The 19,085-nt window shown below is 40.2% G+C and overlaps 2 protein-coding genes across 4 annotated transcripts in view; one reads left to right on the top strand and one right to left on the bottom strand.

Moving 5' to 3' along the window:
- The first annotated feature begins 185 nt into the window (after positions 1–185).
- LOC135105231 (dnaJ homolog shv-like) lies at positions 186–10,678 on the top strand. The gene is made up of 9 exons (XM_064013400.1): positions 186–324; positions 614–739; positions 1,571–1,765; positions 3,393–3,585; positions 3,796–3,938; positions 4,433–4,582; positions 5,041–5,143; positions 6,346–6,505; positions 6,646–10,678. Exons 2-9 carry the CDS (start codon positions 675–677, stop codon positions 6,708–6,710), a joined length of 1,074 nt encoding a protein of 357 aa, XP_063869470.1. The 5' UTR covers positions 186–324; positions 614–674; the 3' UTR covers positions 6,711–10,678.
- A 446-nt stretch (positions 10,679–11,124) lies between these two features.
- Positions 11,125–19,085, bottom strand: part of LOC135105232 (uncharacterized) — an 8,667-nt gene continuing 706 nt past the window's right edge. The window contains exons 2-4 of one of the 3 annotated variants that reach the window (XM_064013404.1): positions 17,056–17,159; positions 13,714–13,848; positions 11,125–13,596 (exon numbers count right to left, since the gene is read on the bottom strand). In XM_064013404.1, the coding sequence (XP_063869474.1) occupies positions 13,065–13,596; positions 13,714–13,848; positions 17,056–17,135 (747 nt within the window). In that variant the 5' untranslated portion in view covers positions 17,136–17,159 and the 3' untranslated portion in view covers positions 11,125–13,064. Of the gene's footprint in view, positions 13,597–13,713; positions 13,849–14,728; positions 15,525–17,055; positions 17,160–19,085 lie in introns of those variants that run through there. The other 2 variants (XM_064013401.1, XM_064013403.1) reach the window with 2 other exon arrangements.

Here is a 19,085-nt window from a genome sequence, read left to right as displayed (position 1 = left end):
AATGAATAGAATAAAATAAATAAATAAATAGATAAATAAATAGAACCCTTGTGTGTGATGGACTTGCATGCACACATACATGTAGGGAAAGTGTGCATCTTGGTGCGGGAACATTTATTCATAGAGATTCATAAATCAACGTGCATACATCAAAACAAGGGAGGAAGTGCGCAGCGGTAAAGGTTTATCTTTCCTGCCACAAGTTATGAGACGTGGCGCGTCCTCCCGTCTCCAGGTGGCAGCCGCGCAGCGTCGTCTGCTCTCAATCCGCCCATCTACCCCAGCAGCTGGCATCGACTTTGCACTTGTTCCTTCGTGAAATGAGTATGAAACTCAACTTTCTTTGAATTACTATTGATAAATCACAAGCGTGTGCGTTGTGTTAAAAAAAAAAAAAGAAAGAAAAGATGTCTGTGTGAGCTCTTATCTGTCTCCAAGTCCACATATCTTAGTATCTTGATCACATTACTGTCTCAACTTAATATTATACATTCAGCTTGATATGGAAAGTCATTTAGAGTTAAGGGAAATATTTATTTACATAAGATTTCCGAAGGTGCAATCCCATCCTCCCCACATAATCCCCCCCACCCCCTCTCCTCACCCCCAACAGCGGCCACCGCCAGCCAGTCAACAGTCAACACAAGGCAGCGGGTCGGGAAGTGAGTGGCAAGATGGCCCCGGGGTGGACGTGTGTGGCGGCTCTCCTCATCATCCTGGTTATTTCGTGTGAGGCAGGGTGAGTATTGCACCAACAGGTGAAGGGAAAGGCGTGGAGGAGAGGTGGAGGGAATGAGGGGCGGCGTGTGTGTGGAAGAGGCGGCGGTCAGCTGATGCCTGGCCACCACCTGTGTTGGGGGCATGCTGGCCTGCACAGGGGCGGCACGTGCCCTGGTGTGCTTGTCAATGTGGCAGGTGAGTGTAGGTAAGGTGTGAGTATGAACATGAGGCGGAGAGGAAGGCGTGCAGGGCGGCCAATGGGCGGTGTACAGCAGCCCTGCCTGGCCCGCCCCGCCTGTTTTGAAAAGAGGCTGCGGAAAACATTGGCTATTTTGATCTTATATTTCTGTCGGTCAGTATTTACTGCTGGTCATTATTCCATCTCACTCTCACTTTGTTTTATGGTAAAATAAATTGTAGATGAGTTTCTTCTACCCATAAAATTAGAGCAAAAGGAATGAGTAATGATTTAATTGAAGGAATCCAGATTGTCATACTTTTAACCCTGCAGGTAAAATTAAAGTAAAATTATAAGTATGCGCTGTGGCTGTGTGTGGCCTTGCTGCACACCTTGTCTTTTGGACCGTTAATCCCTTACAATGGGTCATAAGGCCACTGTGATGTGTAGCTTTCCACAGTTTCTCATCCCTAGGTTTTCCCAAGATACCTATGTGCAGACTGCCACAGGCCAAGGGCCACAGATCTGCAGCCAGGCACGCTAGCTATACTTAAAACATTATGCCTGCAAAGCTAACCTTCTAACTCTTTATGATTACTTAGCCATCTCTTAAGATCAAGCACATCCCATTTCAGCAGGGAGCCCAGTTCACTTCATCTCCTTCCTCCACAGACGGGACTTTTACAAGATTTTGGGTGTGCCAAGGGATGCTAGCGTGAACCAGATCAAGAAGGCATACAGGCGGTTGGCCAAGGAGTACCATCCAGACAAGAACAAGGACGACCCACACGCTGAGGATAAGTTTAAGGACCTTGGAGCAGCTTATGAGGTGCTGGTGGATGATGAGAAACGACAGAAGTATGACAGGTGAGTGAAGGACTGCATATCACGGTGTTGGAGCAGTGCAGGGGTCAAGTGCATCTGTTCTTGACCATTGAATATCATTTACTAGTATGGAGAGGATTGTGAAAAGATAAGAGATGATAACTGAATAATAATGAATGAAGAGGTAAATGAGGAAGAAGAGAAAGAGGGAGGAAAGGCAGGTGGTGGTGAGAGAGTGTGGAAAAACAAGTATCTGAGTGGAGAGAGAGAGAGAAAGGAGTGGTTGGACACACATACATACAGTAAGTTAAGCTTAACAAAAATAAAGTGGCGGGGACTGGTAATGGTAGAGGTGATGAGTACAAGAGCGTAATTAGTGGTGATGGTGGTGAGGTCTGGCATAGGTAGTGAAGATATAGTGCCAGGTGTGTGGATGAGGCAGGTGTGATGCATGAATGGATAAATAAGTGAACCCAATGTGTGCTGTGATGGCTGCAGGTGTTAGAGAGAGAGAGATGGGGAGGTGGGGTTCATTTACTGAATACTGAGGCGCCAAGGTTGTCATTTAGAATATACTTGCATTACACGCCTTTCTTTTTCTTTTTTATTTTATATTATTGATTCTTGTCTTGCACATCCTTTTCTCCATGGCTGGTACACACTCAATTTTTGCTAAATAAGAAAAAAAGTGTACAGAATTGTTATCCTTGGAGCAAGTTAAGTGTGAAAGTGATGTGTGTAAGCTAGATAAAATTGGAAATGGAGAACAGATTATAAGCTTGACTCACATCCAGCTGGGTAAATACACACACACACACACACACACACATACACACACACATGCACACATGCATCTTCATATGTATTTTTCAAACTTCATAGATACAATACTGTTTACATGTTTTTCTCACCTAACATTTCTGTTTTCTTCATCAAAGTCCCCATTTACACTTCCAAGATCCAGCCATTGATACCATAACTATGAACTACTGGTGGAAGGTAACAGTCTAGAAGCACATGAGCTTACTCTGCACCACATTCCCTCAACATGAACACAAGGTCCACCTGCCTGTGTCTTTCTAAAACTTTGTGATGTTAAATATAATCTATAATGTTCTTGTATATGCTTCATGAGTACTTGTTGGTAGCCAAGATAAAACATTAACTCCTTTACTCCTTGACTTGTATTCTTATATGCTCTGTGCTTTCACCATGACTACTTTCTCAGAAGCCACAGAGATGATTAGCCAGGTTCTCATGAATGTTTCTCCTGTTACTAATGTAGAAATCTTGTTAATCTGTCACTAGAACAATAAAAATATCCTTAAAATCTTCCATCACTTCTATGAGAGCCTATTAAAAGTAGTCAAGGTGTGGGCAGAAGTGTTTCAGAATATAGCCCCTTGACTCACTATGGGATCAGGAATACAGTAGAAGAGATCCTGACTCCTCATTGCTCATTCCTTTTGGCTTCCTTTCCATGACATGCAGGGGACATGGTGGCAGTGTTTTGATCCCTCTAACACTCAAGAATAAATAAGATATCATACCCATAGCTTGACTGGCAAGAAAAATCCTCGTTATTACGGTTATATATTATCTTAAATTTACGGCATCACAGTGACCATTATTACTTCCATCATTATTATCACCCCCCTCTCTTTCACAGGTGTGGTGAGGAGTGTGTGGCCAAGGAGGATGGCTTTGGGGGTATGGATCCTTTCGCCAGCTTCTTTGGAGACTTTGGCTTTGGTTTTGGTGGCGGCGGTGGTAGTCGAGAGCGAGAAGTCCCAAGAGGTGGAGACGTCACAATGGACATGCATGTGACACTTGAGGAGCTATATGTGGGCAACTTTGTGGAGGTGTGTATTTATGGAGGTGTGTGTGTGGGTGGGTGCAGTTGAGCCTTTCTTTGTGTATCTGTGTTGAGGCCCTTTCATTCTCCTTTCACCTCTTTCCCTTGTATGGCAATTCACATTTGTATATCTATGCCAAAGCCCTTTCATTTTCCTTTCACCACTTACCCTCACATTGTTTACTGTAGCTCTCCATCCTTCCCTGACACTGTGCAGATGGTACGGAACAAACCAGTGATGCGGGCAGCCTCAGGAACGCGACGCTGTAACTGCAGGCAGGAGATGGTGACAAGACAGTTGGGTCCAGGCCGCTTCCAGATGACTCAGCAGCAGGTTTGCGACGAGTGCCCCAATGTAAAGTAAGTACTGCAAGAAAGGGTAAGGCAGGTCCCAATGGAGTGTCAAAGTTAAGAGGAGGACAGTGGAGAGAATTGGATTGGGAACAAAGGTATTAGAAACTGTGGGTGCAGGGCAAGGCAGATCGCAATGAGTGTCAGAATTAAGGTGGGAATGGCAGAAAGAATTGGACTAGGGACAAAGGTTTCAGGAACTGTGTGTGTGTGTTTGTGTGTATCTCTCTAGTATTATTTTACCTAGTTGTATTTCTAAAATTTGTAAAACCTTTTAGCATTTACAGCGATTTCATCCAAATTATTCCACTTATCAGTATGTTGATAGAAGGAAGAGTGTGTGTGTGTGTGTGTGTGTGTGTGTGTGTGTGTGTGTGTGTGTGTGTGTGTGTGTGTGTGTGTGTGTGAAAAGTAAAAGTTTTGTGTATAGTGAAATGCTGAAGACATGTGAGAAATCACCTAACCAACTTTTACTTCTCCTCTCCATCTGTACCTAACTACAGGTTGGTGAATGAGGAACGCACCCTGGAGTTTGAGATTGAGCCTGGCATGGTTGATGGGCAGGAGCACCGTTTTGTAGGGGAGGGTGAACCCCACATTGATGGTGACCCAGGAGACCTCATCATCCGCATTAAGACTCAGCCACACTCCAGGTCGGCAGTGCACTTGATCTGTCTGGGGGATGAAGCCTTGTAGTGACAAAAAGGAGCACAAAGGCCCCAAAGTGATTTTAAGACCAGACAGTTGTTATGGTTCCTTCATCTGAGATGCCATGCTTCTGTTCTCCTGGTCAAGGGTTCAGTCCCCAGCAAAAGTCTCCTGTGGCCAATTTATCTCCTCCCTCAGATAAATGGCACAAGGGGCATTACTGTACTACCATCACTACAAAAAATATTAGAATGTAGAACATGCTCATGTCCATCTTTTATTATTAGATGACATGCTACCAAGTTGTTGACCATTAGGATAAGATGAAATACCATTTACAGTAAAATGTCAAGAATAAAGAATGTAGATGGGAAGATGGAGCATGTTGTGTGGCTGTTCAGTGGTAAAAAATGGCTTATTTTAAGTATTATCCTTGTTGACACTTACTTTTTCCTTACCTCAGGTTTGAGCGGCGTGGGGATGACTTGTACACCAATGTCACTTTGTCCTTGCAAGAAGCATTGCTTGGCTTTCAGCTGGATATTCCCCACTTGGATAACCACAATGTGAGTTCCTAAATGATATATGTGCTTTCTGGATGACTTGTGGATACTTTTTCTACATTTATGAGTAGTGGTTGTGGGAAATCTTGTCAACACAGCTTGAATGTGGGACCTTACATTCACTACTTAATGTGGTGCCTGTTTGGCTTTCACCTAATCACTGAGTATAATATACTTACCTGTTCTTATCATCCAACTACAGTGTGTGTGCATACACAATATACAAGTTATCTCATCAGCAATGAATGAATTTAGAATACAATATAAAACTCTGTGGTGGTGGCTGATCTCATCCAAAAGTGAGGATGTGTGTCCTCTACCTTACTATGCCATCCTTGTTTTCTTCCTCCACATCCATGCCCTATTAATGGTAATGCTAGGCTGGGAATCCATTCATCCTTGTCCATATTTCATATTTTCAAAGTGGGAACTCTCATTTGTGGCATTAATTTGTATAAAGGGTAGCTAGTTCTATGTGGAGGAGTAAATCAGCTGGTGTCCTCAGAAGTGGAGGCACTCAATATTAACACTGTATGTAAATCCCTGCCTTGTCAGTGCACCTTCAAGGGCTGTGGTATATTATAAAATCTGCAATCCACCACATCCTGCTCATGATGGGCCTGAATGTGTGAACCTGCAGCATGACACTTGCTGATTTTGCTTCCCAGAGGTGTCTTGTCCCAGTCAGCCATGGCACCAGTTGTTGCTCTTAGTCAGTGGCACAGATTTGTGTTAAGTAAATCTTTTGTGACCTCAGTTGTTCCAGTGTGTATCCCAGCTGTCTTCTTGGGAGGCATTTGGCTGAGTTCACAGTAACAGGCTTCAGATATGGATAATGAAATGTGCAAGGAAATAATTGAAAAGTTATTGTGTGGAGGAAAGAGAACAACAGGGAGCCATAACAAGCACTGTAAACCTTGATTATTTGCAGCTTGTATAATATAAATGAAAACTATTTAAGGCAGTCGTAGCAGTTATTTTAATCCTGCCTTAAAAAAATCTGCTGTTGGATTTCTGTAGATGAATGTATTGGGAGTTTGTTGTATTTTGGTTTATAAACATGAAGAGATGAAGTTGAGAGATTTGGGTAACATAGATTATTGTAGTACATGAACCCTTTGCATTATAAGCAGCACATCACATCTCACACCGCACCATTCCATCCCTCTCCACCGAACTGTTCTCATTCCTCAATCACTTCCCAGGTCCACATAGTGAGGGAGAAGCCCACCTGGCCTGGTGCAAGAATCAGGAAGAAGGGTGAAGGAATGCCCAATTATGATAACAACAACCTGGTTGGCACCCTCTACATCACCTTTGATGTGGAGTTCCCCAAGTCAGAGTTCACCCCAGAGGAGCGTGAAGGTGAGACCTGCAGGATTTGGTGCAACTTTTCACTTGCACTCAAATTATTCTTGTTGATATGCTTCATCACAGATTGCATTTATGGCTGTAGTATCAGAGTATCCTCAGATGGAATTCTTATTATTTTTCGTGTCTTTCAGAACTGAAGAAGATCCTGAAGCAGGAGTCCATAGGAAAGGTGTACAATGGTCTGCGTGGATACTGATGACTGTGCTAAGTTAGGAACACTTTTGTACAGATTGTTATAATTTATGTATGTAATTGCGTGTGTGTGTGTGTGTGTGTGTGTGTGTGTGTGTGATTGCTCCAGTGTACCCAGGGTTGTTGTAGAATCATCATGACTACCATTAACTGCATAAAAGTAGTGTGAGAGGACTCCCCTTTTTCTCTTTTCTGCCGACAAGACTTATTGAGGAGCAGCATTTTTATCTCTTTTTATGACGATGCTGGAGCAGACATAACTTTAATTGTCAAGTGGTTTTTGCCAAGGCATTTGTCATCACCTGTACTCACTGCCACTTGCACACCACCAGTAGTTGTGTCACTGAGCATTGAGAAGACATGCACGTATGTAGGTCACACTGGGTCCTCATCCCACAAAAAAATGTGATTTGTGCTACTGGATTGTAATATTCTAGGAAACTTGGGCCATGCAGTGTAAAAAAAAATATATATATATATATATATATATATATATATATATATATATATATATATCATATTAAACTATTTTGTAAATTAGATCTTGCATGTGTGATACATTTTGGGTGTCTTAATCTATTGGCATTTTGATGACCAGAAGTCCTGTGTTGATTGGGAGCTTGCCTCCTTGCTGTGTCTGTATACAAACTGAAGCAGGCCATTTCAGTTTGTGTAGAAACTTAAATTACTGAATAATAGAGAAAAGGGCATAATAGTAATGATGATTATGATAGTAATGGTAAGGATGAAAATTATAATAATCATTATAATAATAAGTATACTTTCAAAACCTAGTATTTAAAAATTCTTTGCAGAACCTTTGTTTGCCATGAACAACTTAATGCATGTTACTTTATTTTTATTTCTGTTTAGCAGAGGTTATGATTTGCTCTCATCTTAATATAAAAACAATGGGATATTCATTAGAAGCATTCAACTTGAGGTGTAGTGTCAAATGGATGGAGAAGCAGATTAAATATTTCCCAGCTCTGCTTTGTGGAGGTAATGTGGCCTTTCATGAGGTAGACAGCCATCCAAGTTTTAACAAAAATAACTCAAACAAGCCAAAGGTCTCGCCAACTTTGTCACCAGTCCAGGTGGTAAGGAGACGTGTCAGGGTTTGCTTGTATGTCTTGTGTGAATATAACTTGAGTAACTATAAATCACCTGTCACACACAGAGTGCCTCCAAGATCATGTAAGGAGAATACTAAGCAGTGGTTGGCTTTAAAGGGCTGCCTTTGTCACTAATGTGCACATTTAAGTAGCATGGCTCACCTGAAAGTGACTTCATTACCAAGCCGTTATAATGAAAACATATCTTAGCCTTATTTAATGAAACATTTGTCTAAGATATGTTTTCATTATAATGGCTTGGTAATGAAGTCACTTTCAGGTGAACTTAGCCTTATTTAATGAAACATTTGTCTAAGTTCACTTTTATATAATTAAGTAAAGAGTTAATTTTTGGTGTAGCAGATGATACAGTAGAGATGGCATGGTTGGTGTACACCACTTGCACAAGGCATTGAGTACAGTTGTAAACAAAACTATGAGGACTGTCTGACTCAAGTGTCTGCCTCAATTTCCTCCCCTACTGTGAGTAAATACAGAATACTTATACACAGCAGTTTTCTTGTAGCATGTTGACAGTATTATATTGATTGTCTCAGTTACAATTGCTTAAAACACAAGTACTTTTCTGGCTCTGACGCAGCATGTTTGTCTGATTTGAGTTGTGAACTTGAGGGCTTGTCCCACACCTTCATTTTTGGAAAATGTGAGGATTTTTCAAGAAAATATTTAAGAAAAGTGCTTCATGTAAATTGCTGAATACAATAACACATCCATTCTCAAACAAATTTGAATAATGTAAGGCAAATCAAATCAGTCCAAATTATGTCGGATTTGAATTCATAAAGTTTTTGTAATTTCTTTTTATCTTTTGCATCATACTCATGTATAGTCACAAGATGTGTGTACCACACAGTGCAATCCAGATCTCTGCAGGCTGTCTGCCAGGAAGCATTGCACTCTTGCTCCTAAATGGACCTGAATGTCATTAGCACTATTCCAAATCACATGGTGGTATATGTTAAGATTTTGTGCTGTAATCCATACTTTCTTTTATATTGTTTGATACTCCACATAATTTGTCTCACTTATCAGTGTGTTTCTTCCAGTCATTGCTTAACTTTAGTCTAAAACATAATTTAATTTAACATCTTTATTTGTCTTTCTGTGGCTGGGCAGCTTGTGAACCTCTCCTATTTCTCACAGTTGTTGATGAACTAGCCTGTGATGTTCACCCTTCTGTCCTCTTCCACACACTGTCTCCAAGTTTTTTTTTTTCAGTCTTCCCACTGATCTCCTTCCAACTACTTCTGACCCTGATGCTCTTCTGAGTATATGTATACATATCTACAGTTCATACAGTATTCAATCTAAACATGGCCCATGTAATAAGGCAGGCAGTGGGAAATTTCTGCTTTCAATATTAATCATACAAGAGTTAATCATCAGTACTTGATGTCTAGCTTTACTCCTCTTAGCCTTCTTGCCTTCTTGTCAAACTGCTTCCCTTTTTTCTGTCCTCAGCACATTGAGTTCCTTTTTTAGATTATAATGGCATGTGTTTTGTGTGTGCCCAGTGATATCACAAATATTGGTATTGATTGCTATTGGTTGTTGTGCAGTACTGGTTCACCTCAATGTCTTTCACATATTATGGTGACTGAGAGCCAGTCAGAGCACCTGATGTTTGCCTATTTTTGAGCTGTTAGTTGCCTTGCTTGGCATCTTTACCAAATGTTTATTAAATAATTTCCCAAGTCTTTGATCCTATCTTGCTCAAGTTTAAAACAAAATGCCTCATACATGTACTATTCCTTCTTGTAAAAGACTCAGAGCCATTAACATCGAAGTGTGAAGACCATGCCTGAAAAAGTTGTTTTATGTTTACTGTACCACCATGTCAATTGGTATCCTGCTTCCCTGAAAGATGGTTCAGCTTCTCTAGATGAAGTCTTTAGTTCTTGTGTTGCTACCCAAAGAGGAAATTCCTAGCTAATGTGCTGCTGCCAGTAGCCTTCCAGTGTTCCCAGCAGACAATTTGGGAACTTCCAGAATATGTTTTATATTTTCAGGTGTTATGTGTAGGTGTAAGGTTTTTGAGAGAGAGAGAGAGAGAGAGAGAGAGAGAGAAAAAAAAAACACAAATACCCTTTTTGTATTTATAGAAGAATTATTGTAAGGTTGCAGGCATACTTTGAACCTTGTATTGGGCAGTTGAAATGTAAACTTTGCCCATCACCTTTTTATTTATTTATTTTATTTATTTATTTATTTATTTATTTATTTTTATTTATTTATTTATTTTTTCTTAATTTACAGAATGTACTCTTAAGCTGTCCCAACTTGCAACTTGAAAGACAATCATGAGAATTAACTATTTTATATTGTGCTTCTTGACTTGCTGAAATAATGTGGCTATTTGTTGTTTGGCATGGCTGAATCCAGGAGAGTGGAGTCACACAAATCTTTCTCAAAATAAAAGGAATAAAGCACAGTTGGCTGGCAGAACCATCTGAACTTTCACATTTGAATACCACTCACTGCCTGTGATAATGGTCACAGTCACTTATCTCTCATGATATTTTGAATGTGATGAGTGACTATTTATTTATTTTTTTTCATTTATTTATTTATTATTGTTTATTATTTTTTGAAATTCTTCGATACTTGCTGAATAAATATAAGTAACCACTTGAAAAGTGGGCATGTAATATGCGAGGTCAGACCAGTGCTGCCTGCCCCTGACCACCTCACTGCATGTGTACTATTTACAATATCCTGCCTTTTGGTGGAGAAAAGGTATCTTACAATAAGTTTAATATATTTATTTGTAAAGGCACACATAACCTCAGCAAAATTCTGTTATGATACACCACAAGTAAAACAAAACTAAACATTAGTAAGCATGTTTGATATACCATTCTACTTGGAGGAACTACCACAAGGCAACTGTCTCTCCTTCCTTGCAAGCTTTCCTTATCTGTGTCACAACTGCTGCCAGTAGCCTTCCAGTGTTCCCAGCAGACAATTTGGGAACTTCCAAAATATGTTTTATATTCTATATATGCATCTCTTCTTTTTTTTCTTTTCACACAAAATATAAATAAATAAATTTCATAATAATAATAATGTCATAAATGCGTGAGTTTTCCAGCTAAATATTTAGTATTTATTTACATTTCCCTATCTACTTGGACCTGTCCACAGGTCCTAAGTCTACAAGGTGAAAGTATTTTGGTATTTAATTTTATTGGTTTTCTGCAAGGGCAAGTGAAAATCAACTAATGTATTATCTGTAGTAAAAAAAAAAGTTTAGGCTAGAATTCATTAATGAAAACCATGCCATCAGGTTCTAGGATAACATTTATTCATAATTTCAATGCACATTTTCTAAAATAACTAATACTGTTAAATAACTAACACTTGTTAAGTTTTGTTTTCATTAAAGACAAAAAAGTGGGAAACGATACACCACAAGGAACATTTTCAGCTGTCCGCTTGTTGTGGTACAGTTGCTTGTAATGTGTGCTCACCAGCAAAAGTGTAGCACTGAGATCTCCCTAGATATATATGGGTACATTCTGAGCACAGCTGTGATCAAGGGTGAATGAAAGAAGCTTCAATATGATAATTCATAGTTGCATCCCTAGTCTGGAAAACAATACACAGTAACATACATAGGTATGTATCATTCATTGACCAAGATAACTACTCTTGGTTTGCTAAAATATATCCTGCTGTTGGCAGAGGACCACTATGTCTTTTATTTCAAGATTTCAGCAAGTGTTTTAGGATGACACTGAGCAAAGTAAGGAAGAGAACATTTAGTATATTTATTCCTTTCAGAACAGATTTGAAACAGCATTTACTGAGATACTTTACAGTTTGAGGGTATATGTTGAAAGCTGTGCATGTGTGTGCGTGTGTGTGTGTGTGTGTGTGTTTGTGTGTGGTTCAGAGTTGCATGCATACATTTGATGGGCCACATTCAAGAGGAAAAATACACTTGCCTGTTTGTTTTTCCTTTGTGCACAATACTGCAGTGTCTTTTTTAGAGTATTACACATTTCAAGCAGGCATTTGTGGCAAGGTAGAGACAGTGATATTGACATGACTGGCAGTAAAAGTTTATTTTGAAGATCAATATATGAATTAATATTTAACAATGAATTTTTTTTTCTTTTCTTTCCTTAAATATAATTTTTGGAGGTGTCTTTGTGAACAAATTTCCCAGGTGTCCTGATATAATTCCTCTCCTTATTTCACTTACATACTTCTTTTTACAAACTCTGCACCTGTCATGCCTTCATTATGGCCAGACCATTTCAGTCAGTCTCTTTTCTTTCACCCATTTCACCACTCCACACTGTCCATTAACACAGGTGCTCACACAATACTTCTTGCGTATGTTTCATGGCTTTCCCCCCTGCCATCTTGTCACTCCACATGCCTCACTCAGATCATTCAGTTGCCCACCACACACTCTTGTACCTCCATTTCCTTCCTTTCAAAAAATTATCACCATATCTTTCCATGTGTTCACCTTCACCTTCCATCTCATGCACACACTTTAAAGCTGATTCTCCACTCTGAAGTTCCCTTTCTCTCTGCAAGCAACATTGTCATCTGTGAATAGACATGTTATCACAGCCAACCCTGCTCCATGCATGTACATGCACATGTGTATTGTTACAAAATACACTATAACAATTATTCAGAAGTTCAGAACCTAAAAAAAAAATTTTCACAAACATGCTAATGCACAAATGAGTGAGTGAAAGTATACCTTGCCATTGCATACCAACAAATAAATGTGTATATATAATCTTAATATTAGCCATGGCTGATCAATATGCTCTTGGGTCTAATTTTTTTATTTATTTTATTCATTTATTTATTGTGAGTCTTGCACATGTACGGTATTAACACTTATATTTATTTATCTGTGTACAAAATAAGGCCTCTTACACACCCCAGTGAAGTATTCCTCGTGAGCTAGTAGGCTGTATTGAACGAGTACTGCTGCTCCAGTTCTACGTTATAATACTTTCACTTGCTAGATGTATACATTAAGAAAGCCTAATATGCATCTCTACTAAAATTATCATTAAGGGAAAAAAAGGTTAATCTTTAAATCTTCTCAATCAACAACCATGAATGTTCTAGAAATGGAGTCTGTCTGCCCATGTTTAGTGCTACAGATTAGGTACAGTATCACAAATATGTACAAGGAAAAGGAAGAGTACAAACACCACAGTGCCAAAGAGGATGGAGACAGAATGACCTTAACATGTACCACAAGGACACACATAATCAGGATTGTCCTGGAGCTCACTCACAAGGGCTTCCAGAGATGATATTTCCATGCAAAAGCATCTAAGACGACTGCATTGCTGTAGCAGGGATGTGATGAATGAGTGTGGATTCCAGTCATTCTCTGACACTTTTCTGCCATTTGTTTGTCGAAGAAAAGCCAAGCTTGAAGGCAAGTTGTGGGGAGTCAGTGGCTCTAGGAAGAGTGGCATAATAGTGTCTTGGTGAGAATGCCACATCTCCGATAAATATCTGCACAGTCGATTATCTTGAAAGAGTGTAGGAGACATCAGTACCACCACTGCCTTTGCATTATTTGATAGTCTCTGCCAACCATTTGTTATATCTTGTCCATAAAAAATGCTCCACGGACCTTCCACCTCCTCTCCTTCATTTCTCAGGCATCTCTTCAACTTGTCTACCAGTCTTTTCTCCTTCTCTCCCTCCCCATACACCATCAGGAAGTGTTTGCGGCACACATGGTTTCGGTAGAGTTTCTCTGCTCTGCAAGAACCAGACCAGGCTGTATGAGGTTGCCATTGTATCACCAAATCTTTAAGTTTCATAAGTTATGTTCAAAGCAGTTAACACTGGTAGCTAAAACTAACATCAAGGACTTACCTTCTACTACCCACTAGAATCTCAAGTTCTATCAGCAGGTTACTCTGTAACTCCTGTAGATTTCTTTGTGCATTTTCCATTTGTGTTGGTTGATGGTGTGCCTGTTTGCATCTCTCCAAATCTGCACCAACAAAACTGTGAACAGAAGTGAGGAGTATGTGTTAAATAACAAGTTACTTAACTGAAATTTCTACCACTGTAATAACTGTGAAATCACTTTCAGTATTCTACTGTACCACACCCTTCACTGGTAAACAATGGAACTCTCTGCTTGCTTCTGCTTTTTCCCTTTCTATACTATTAAACTATTTCATGAGAGGTATTTCAGCACATCTCTGGAATCATACTGGCTCACCATCTGACAATCTTTTGTCTTTGTACTTTTGGGGAAGCTGCAGCTTAGCAACCCTTTTTTTCTCCTGAACATTCTCACACAGAATAATAATAACTAGTAGTTACAGATCAATCATGAACTAGACTGTCTATTTCAGACATTTACATAATATAGAACATTAAAATATCATGGTGATTTACACCTGGAAATTTAAGTTACCTTATTCAAACAAAATGTTTAATTTACAGGGTAATGGTTTTATTACTTGGAGCTAACGAGATATGTCAGTGGTTCTCAAACTCATCCCTAACTTTAATATCATACCTTATTTATCTATTTTATTTATTTCCCCCCTAACAAAGCATTATACCAGTTTGAGGAGGCTGGAGTCCATTACATTAAATGTACCTGAAATGCAGGAAGTATTAATTACAGGTACATTGTATGCTGTAACTTGCTGATGTATAAAAAAAAAAAATGTTGCAGTAAACCTTTACATCATTGTTCATCTATCAAGTGGCTAATTACTTTTTTATGTACAGAACATCGTCAGATTTTATGACCATGAAAAAAAATGCATTTTAAGAGAGAGAGAGAGAGAGAGAGAGAGAGAGAGAGAGAGAGAGAGAGAGAGAGAGAGAGAGAGAGAGATCTTTTTGAGACATAATATGAGCTCCATACTCCAGAGCATGGTTGACCCACGATATTCCTTCTGAATCTGCTTTTTCAACCTTTCTCGGAATTGTGTTTCCTTGAAGTGCTTCAGGTGTTGCTCGATCCTTCCGCGATCCTTTTTCTACAAAAATTAACTTCCTCATCCCCATTTCTTCTGTCTTTCTTGTCCTTATCTTGCCTATTGTTATTGTAGTGGAGGAGACGGCTCAGCTCACAGCGCTGAGACAAGTGTGGTGAGAGGGAGATGGAGCCAAAAGACTGGACACAAGGAAAAGGTATCTTTTTTTCATATTTTTATTCAATGTCTGCCTGTGTGATCACTCCTCGCATTAACTGAATAGTACCATTTTTTTATTCATACTCATTCTGCAAAAGAAAAACAAACAAAAACTATATTACCGACGTGTCTTGACGTTTGGATCGCCCTGTATTATGTTATGATTACCGTGTTTTCTTTGTGGAACGTAAATTGTGTAGCGTGGCACTTTGCTTGATAGGGATAATGAAGTTCTCACACGAGACATGAGAGACCCTGCCTGGCATAGCACCCTTGTAGCAGCATAGCACTGCCTCTCAACAGTGGTGCCTGTACCAAGGTTTCTCTTGTATGTTCCTTTGTACTCAGATGATTTCCCTCGACAAGATTTCTTTGACAAATCAGTGCTGAATGAATGAGCTACGAGGGAATGGCAGTATATAAACGTTTTCACCGCGTCATATTTTCTCATCTTTAGGTCTACCCGAAATACATTAATAAGCGCGAAATTAATCAAGAGACAAGAACTGTTAATGAAAATCTTCCTCCTACACCAACACTCCCACACATGGCAGTTCACGCTTTCCTCAGTGTACTGTGGTGGGCCAAGGCAGCTCTGTGATGGCGCCTTGCGCACCACAAGGTACCAACATTTCACTGGGGTAATACTGAATAAATAATACTAGCATTTTCATCCAAGAGCTAGGTTAGTTTAAGTTAGTTTCAAATTCATTTTGTTTAGTTCATTGCTGTCAATGTCATCCCTTCATTGTGTAAATCACAATATGAAAAGTCTCTCTCTTATCGGCAGAGAGAGAGAGAGAGAGAGTGAGAAAGAGAGAGAGAGCTCTGCCGAGAAAATATAATAAATGGCCAATGTCTGGAAATTCAGCAAATGTTATTTCCGTGATCCTCTTTCATTGGACTCGGGAAACCACATAGCATGCATTTACACTTTACACAAGGCAGAATTTGGAGTAAAATTTCTGAGGTGTGGTCAGGTGTGGTGGATAAGGGCAACCAATGATGAGACTGATAATATAGTCTCTTGTTCTTGAGGACAACATCACAATGTAATGGCCACACTTTCACAGCGATTTGGAAGTCCAAGAAAACGTATTATTCACACACACATCAGTGACGTATCATTTCTGCATCAGTTCAATGTCAGTGATATCTGTGATGCTTCTGTGACGTCTGTTCACAGACGTCACAGAAGGATGACAAAGTTTTTCGACGTTAAACTGGCAATGTTTCCCATAATTCTTGGTGGAGAGGAAGAAGCTGAGCATAAGCTGAAGAAAAGAAAGTTTGTACATGAGGCGTGGAAGAAAAAGAAATGCATTGACGATTTTTTTTTTTTTTTTCTCACGGAACGGAGACGGAACTGGCACGGAGACTCAAAACACGGTACTGCGCCAGACGTGTGTGAAAGCGTCAGTAGAATTCAAAGTAACGATATTTTTTTTTCACTGACACTGAAGCACCGAACGGTCACGGAACTGATACGTCGCTGATGTGTGTGAATGGGGCTTTATGCACTTTCACTTAATTAATAAAGCGATAGCTCAATGCCAGGAAAAAAATGCATAAATAAAATAAGTAAATGAAATAAAATAAATAAATAAATAAATAAAAAGAAAATTGCATCACGGAGAGCCACAGGCAAACACCCCCAATGTTGGAGACTCACAGTGAGGAGAGAGAGAGAGAGAGAGAGAGAGAGAGAGAGAGAGAGAGAGAGAGAGAGAGAGAGAGAGAGAGGGGGGGGGGGGGATAGCGTGAACTACACCAGGTAGTGTATATGCACCGTTCCCAAAGCGAGACTTGCTATATCTGCACCATTCACAACAACTTTTGATCGCTACACCAGCTCAACAATGGACCAGTGATGCCTGTAGGATCTTATACCTGATCATGTTCCTCTCACGAATCCCATGCAACATTACTAATTCAGTGCATTTCACTCACGGTATTCATACTGGAACAGGCCACGTATGATTCGAGAACCTACTACTTCCCGGGCGGAAATGAAATTGAGGTCACATGAATACAAAGCAATTAAGTAAGAACTCACTTCGCTTCGGCTGTGGACTGATTGCTTCTGACCTGCCCTGGTCCGTCCGAGGTGTTCCGAGTGGAGTACCTGCTCCCCATGCTCTTGATTCCAGCGTGTGTTCTCTGAGAAAGGAAAGATGGTTTTAATGTTACACTTTCGAGAAGTTATCCTGAATTCTGAATTTCATCACTGCTAATTATATCATATGGATTTTAGAAAGGTGTTTGAATAAGCCCTGCCAAAAGACCTTGAACATGATTATAGGGCGTATATGAGACTGAGGGAAAAGTTGTTGGCTGGATGAGGTCATGGCTGAGGGACAAGTCAATTACAAATAATGGCTTCTAATCCGATCTGAACAGGTCATTAGCTGGACACAACTGGGATCAGTTTTAGGACTGCTGTCATTTTTATTATACGTTACATCAACTAATCAACCTTTGTGGGCCACCTCTCTATCATGTATAGCACGAGAACAAGCTGTGTTAAACCAGGGTTTGGAAGGTTTGGGTCGAGAAAAAGAGTGAGGAATGTACGCCTCCATGTCAGACACTATCACCTCTGTTATGCGCTCAGCACTCAAAGATAGGTCTCTGACACGGAAGCAGTAGTCATTCCAAGGAAAATCAGCAAAATACCTCCTCAGGTCCTCCCAGATAGCAGAGGCAAAACGCCAGAGGCACCTTCGCTTAGGGGGGATCCTGAGGAGGGATTGGAGCGATAGGACAAAATACAGATACGAGATTGTGATCGGAGGAGCCCATCGGAGAAGAAAGGGTGATAGCATAAGCAGGATTAGAGGTCAGGAAAAGGTCAAGAATGTTGGGTATATCTCCAAGACGGTCAGGAATACAAGTAGGGTGTTGCACCAATTGCTCTAGGTCGTGGAAGATAGCAAAGTTGAAGGCTAGTTCACCAGGATGGTCAGTGAAGGGAGAGGAAAGCCAAAGCTGGTGGTGAACATTGAAGTCTCCAAGAATGGAGATCTCTGCAAAAGGGAAGAGGGTCAGAATGTGCTCCACTTTGGAAGATAAGTAGTCAAAGAATTTCTTATAGTCAGAGGAGTTAGGTGAGAGGTATACAGCACAGATAAATTTAGTTTGAGAGTGACTCTGTAGTCGTAGCCAGAGGGGCTACTGTCAGTTGCCTCAGACACCCGAGTTTCAGTGAGGAAAAGATGAAGTTAAGAAGAGGAGAGGTGATGTTCTACAGATTGAAAATTAGATCTTAGACCACGAATGTTGCAGAAGTTAATGAAGAAAAAGTTGAAGGGAGTGTCAAGACACTTAGGGTCGTCGACAGAAAGGCAGTCCGACCTGGGGACATTTATGGTCCCCTCCCCAGATGGGGACTCCGAGGCTGATGTAGCAGTCGCCATGATAATTTTGAATTTTTTTGAGTGAAAGGTGTGTGTATTATTAGGTGCTTGTAGTTTTGTGTGGAGGAAGAGAGTTGTCTTTAGAGGGCAGGCTGTGACTGCCCCCTTGTGTTGTGAGACACAAAGGGAAACGTTCAGTGAGGTCACAGCTGGGTTTAATGATAAGTTCACAGCACCCCCTGAACAGTGCTTTAGACCTCACTGGGAGTAATTATCGTTTCGGCAGGTGTCTACTGCCTCCTCCTTTAAAAATTTGGTCCTCCCCGGTGGGGAATCCCCGGTCTCCCGCCTGACAGGCGGGGTTACTAACCGCTATACTACTATAAGGAAAGGTCTATAGGATCCGTAATATTCCTTAATATATATATATGTATTACATTGGTTAGTGAAGCGAGGCATAAATAAGAGACGGTGTGATCCAGCTATGGAGTGGCATAAAGGATACCAAGCAAGGGGGGAGACTACACAATTTTCGGAGTTACGATGCGACAAAAAGTAATTGGTTCGAGTTCGATGAATTTTGATTAAAAAAGAAATAGAAAATCCATCTACCATTCTATTTTCAAATAAGATGTTGACTACAATAACTTTAGCAAGCAAGTCTTTAGTACAGTCATTAGGGAGCTTTAAAGAGCTTAGAGATGTATGGATGTGGGTGATAAATGGGCAG

Source organism: Scylla paramamosain, chromosome 11 (genome assembly GCF_035594125.1).
Source record: "Scylla paramamosain isolate STU-SP2022 chromosome 11, ASM3559412v1, whole genome shotgun sequence".
Classification (NCBI taxonomy): domain Eukaryota; kingdom Metazoa; phylum Arthropoda; class Malacostraca; order Decapoda; family Portunidae; genus Scylla; species Scylla paramamosain.
This window is presented reverse-complemented; position numbering and strand designations above follow the sequence as displayed.

Coding starts and splice junctions, on each gene's coding strand:
- LOC135105231 (XM_064013400.1), top strand. CDS start 675: ATGGCCCCGGGGTGGACGTGTGTGGCGGCTCTCCTCATCATCCTGGTT. Junction 3,586..3,795: donor ATGTGGGCAACTTTGTGGAG/GTGTGTATTTAT, acceptor GACACTGTGCAG/ATGGTACGGAACAAACCAGT. Junction 6,506..6,645: donor CACCCCAGAGGAGCGTGAAG/GTGAGACCTGCA, acceptor CGTGTCTTTCAG/AACTGAAGAAGATCCTGAAG.